The sequence below is a fragment of the Uranotaenia lowii genome, chromosome 3, assembly GCF_029784155.1.
Source record: "Uranotaenia lowii strain MFRU-FL chromosome 3, ASM2978415v1, whole genome shotgun sequence".
Lineage (NCBI taxonomy): Eukaryota > Metazoa > Arthropoda > Insecta > Diptera > Culicidae > Uranotaenia > Uranotaenia lowii.
In genome coordinates, this window is record NC_073693.1 from 112,083,789 (window position 1) to 112,085,972 (window position 2,184).

The 2,184-nt window shown below is 36.6% G+C and overlaps 1 protein-coding gene across 1 annotated transcript; it reads right to left on the bottom strand.

Moving 5' to 3' along the window:
* Window positions 1–639: 639 nt before the first annotated feature.
* On the bottom strand, window positions 640–1,818 carry LOC129757721 (alcohol dehydrogenase 1-like). Its single transcript, XM_055755009.1, has 5 exons — window positions 1,683–1,818; window positions 1,385–1,621; window positions 1,151–1,324; window positions 924–1,081; window positions 640–791 (listed from the first exon to the last, which is right to left on the bottom strand). The coding sequence occupies exons 1-5, from the start codon at window positions 1,773–1,775 to the stop codon at window positions 656–658; spliced, it is 798 nt and encodes a 265-aa protein (XP_055610984.1). The 5' UTR covers window positions 1,776–1,818; the 3' UTR covers window positions 640–655.
* Between the last annotated feature and the right edge of the window lie 366 nt (window positions 1,819–2,184).

Genomic DNA, 2,184 nt, shown 5'->3' on the forward strand with positions numbered 1-2,184 from the left:
GGCAAAATCCCGACATTCAATTTCCAATTGACGACCATAAATCCAGGCAATATCCGGGCAAATTTTCTCTGAACTCTGAAATTCCTCATCAAAAATCAAGAAAACAAAATTATCAAAAGTTATCGATAGATTTTGAACAGTGTCTTAGGCTTCCATTAAACATTTCATGATTATTTTTATAATTTTGTTCCAAAAATTTCGTATTGGAGGTGTTTTTTTTTGTTTAATTTGCCAAATAAAGTGAATAAATCCGGGCAAAATCCGGGCAAAATCCGGGCATTTTTCAATCAAATAAAGGCAACCGGACCGAGCCGGACTGTTTACAAATTTAGTATTAAATATCTGGGCAAACCCGGATAAAATCGGGCAATCTGGCAACCTTATTCTAAATGCTTATCACATTTTTTTTTTTAAATTTTGTCACTTGTACCCCTTTGGCTCCAAGGCCCTCATATGTACTAGAATCTGCCAAAGGACACAATTTTTTTTTATTCTGGGGTTTTCATTCTTTGGAATGACTCATCCCGATTTGAGGACACAATAAGAGCTTTGTCTCATTTATTTGTATTAAACTAAAACTTTTCGAAACGAAAAAGAGCCAAAAAGTTTGTGCTCACATTTGATTTTATTTTGAGGAAAAATAATCATTGGTGCATCACGATTGGAACAGTTTCTCGAATTTGCTCTCCTCGTACTGCACCTGTCTAATACGATCTTCCATACAAACCCAAACGGAGCCGGCAGTTCCTTCCAAGAGAGCGCGAACTACACATTTTCCGACAACAGTAGCTCTGCAAATAAAATAAAAATATAAAATAAATACATAAGTAGGTATGAATATGATAAGACTTCCTTATTGTGGTTAATTGAGGTTAGTAAACAATACTTCATCAACATGTTGTAAGACTCAAAATGGCACTTACTCTTGAAACTTAGCACACGCCACATATTTTTGTAGAGACGGTTGAAGCCAGGGAAATGTTGCGGTCATCTGCAACGGATCTTTCACCATGGAACTGAATGTTGCACCGGGACAAATCACCATTGCCCTGACACCGGTTTTATTGAACACTGAATCTTCCTACAAGGAAATTAGAAGGATTTTCATTTCGATTCCATGTAGTTTTTAAAGTATTTTGCAAAATCATACTCCCAAAGACCGCGTAAAGCCAACAACTCCGAATTTGGTAGCGCAATACACTGCTGCATGTGCGACAGGATCGAGGCCAGCCAAAGATGAAATGTTGACAATTGCTCTTCCTGGTCTGGTCTTGTCTTTGCTCATAAGATCGATTGCCGTTAATGTACAGTTGACTGTTCCTCCCTTGAATATTGAAACAATAATTATGATAAAATCTCAAAGATTAATCAGAAGAAATCCAACCAGGTTAACTGCAATTTCCATATCAGGATTGTCTTCCTTAAATATTCCAGCTGCATTCACGAGGATATCTATCGAGCCCAACTTTCGGATTGCTAGCTTCCTAAATGTTTGTTCTATGTCGCTTTTCTTCGAAACATCACACTTCGCATAGAATATTTCAGCATTTTTGTTGAACTGTTTCAAATAAGTCCTGAAAACCTTATCCAAACTGTCCTTCAGGTCAATAACTAAAATTTTCTAAAAATACATAATTTTCAGACATTTCTGTTGGCATTCGTACTGGAAAAATTTCACAAACCGAAATTCCATTTTTGAGCAGTTCTTCGACGGTGGCCAGACCAATTCCACTGGTGCCTCCAGTTACGATAGCGGTTTTATCTTTTAGAGACATTGTTAAATAGTTAGTTCATCCCAGCAGGAGATGATTAGTCGAAGACAGTAGCATAGTAACTGGCTGGGAAGCTCCCAAAGTGTAGCTAGCTCGGAGATTTAAGGCACATAAATTTGTTGACACGGTGTTGGAGAATGCTTAATGCCAAACGTTCTTGGCTTATCAGTGAGAAATTGTTTGGATACAAGCTATGATAAGGTGAAGATTTATTTGATTGGGGATTAAGAATAACGACTGAGATTCAAATACAAGATTCAGAACTCGGAAATGAAATTCGTACATTATTCCAGATCCAGTTTCTGGACACAGATTTAGAGACAGAGATTAGATTTTGTATGATTTTTTTTTGGAAAAGTTTGCAAATTTAATTCGTTTCTAAAATTGAGGTTTTTTCAAAGATTTTGAATTC

Excerpts from the sequence above, each read along its gene's own strand:
- LOC129757721 (XM_055755009.1), bottom strand. The coding sequence starts at position 1,775 with ATGTCTCTAAAAGATAAAACCGCTATCGTAACTGGAGGCACCAGTGGA. Across the intron at positions 1,622-1,682 it reads TGCTCAAAAATGGAATTTCG|AAAATTTTAGTTATTGACCT; the intron begins GTTTGTGAAATT and ends ATGTATTTTTAG. Across the intron at positions 1,325-1,384 it reads TGGAAATTGCAGTTAACCTG|GGAGGAACAGTCAACTGTAC; the intron begins GTTGGATTTCTT and ends TCAATATTCAAG.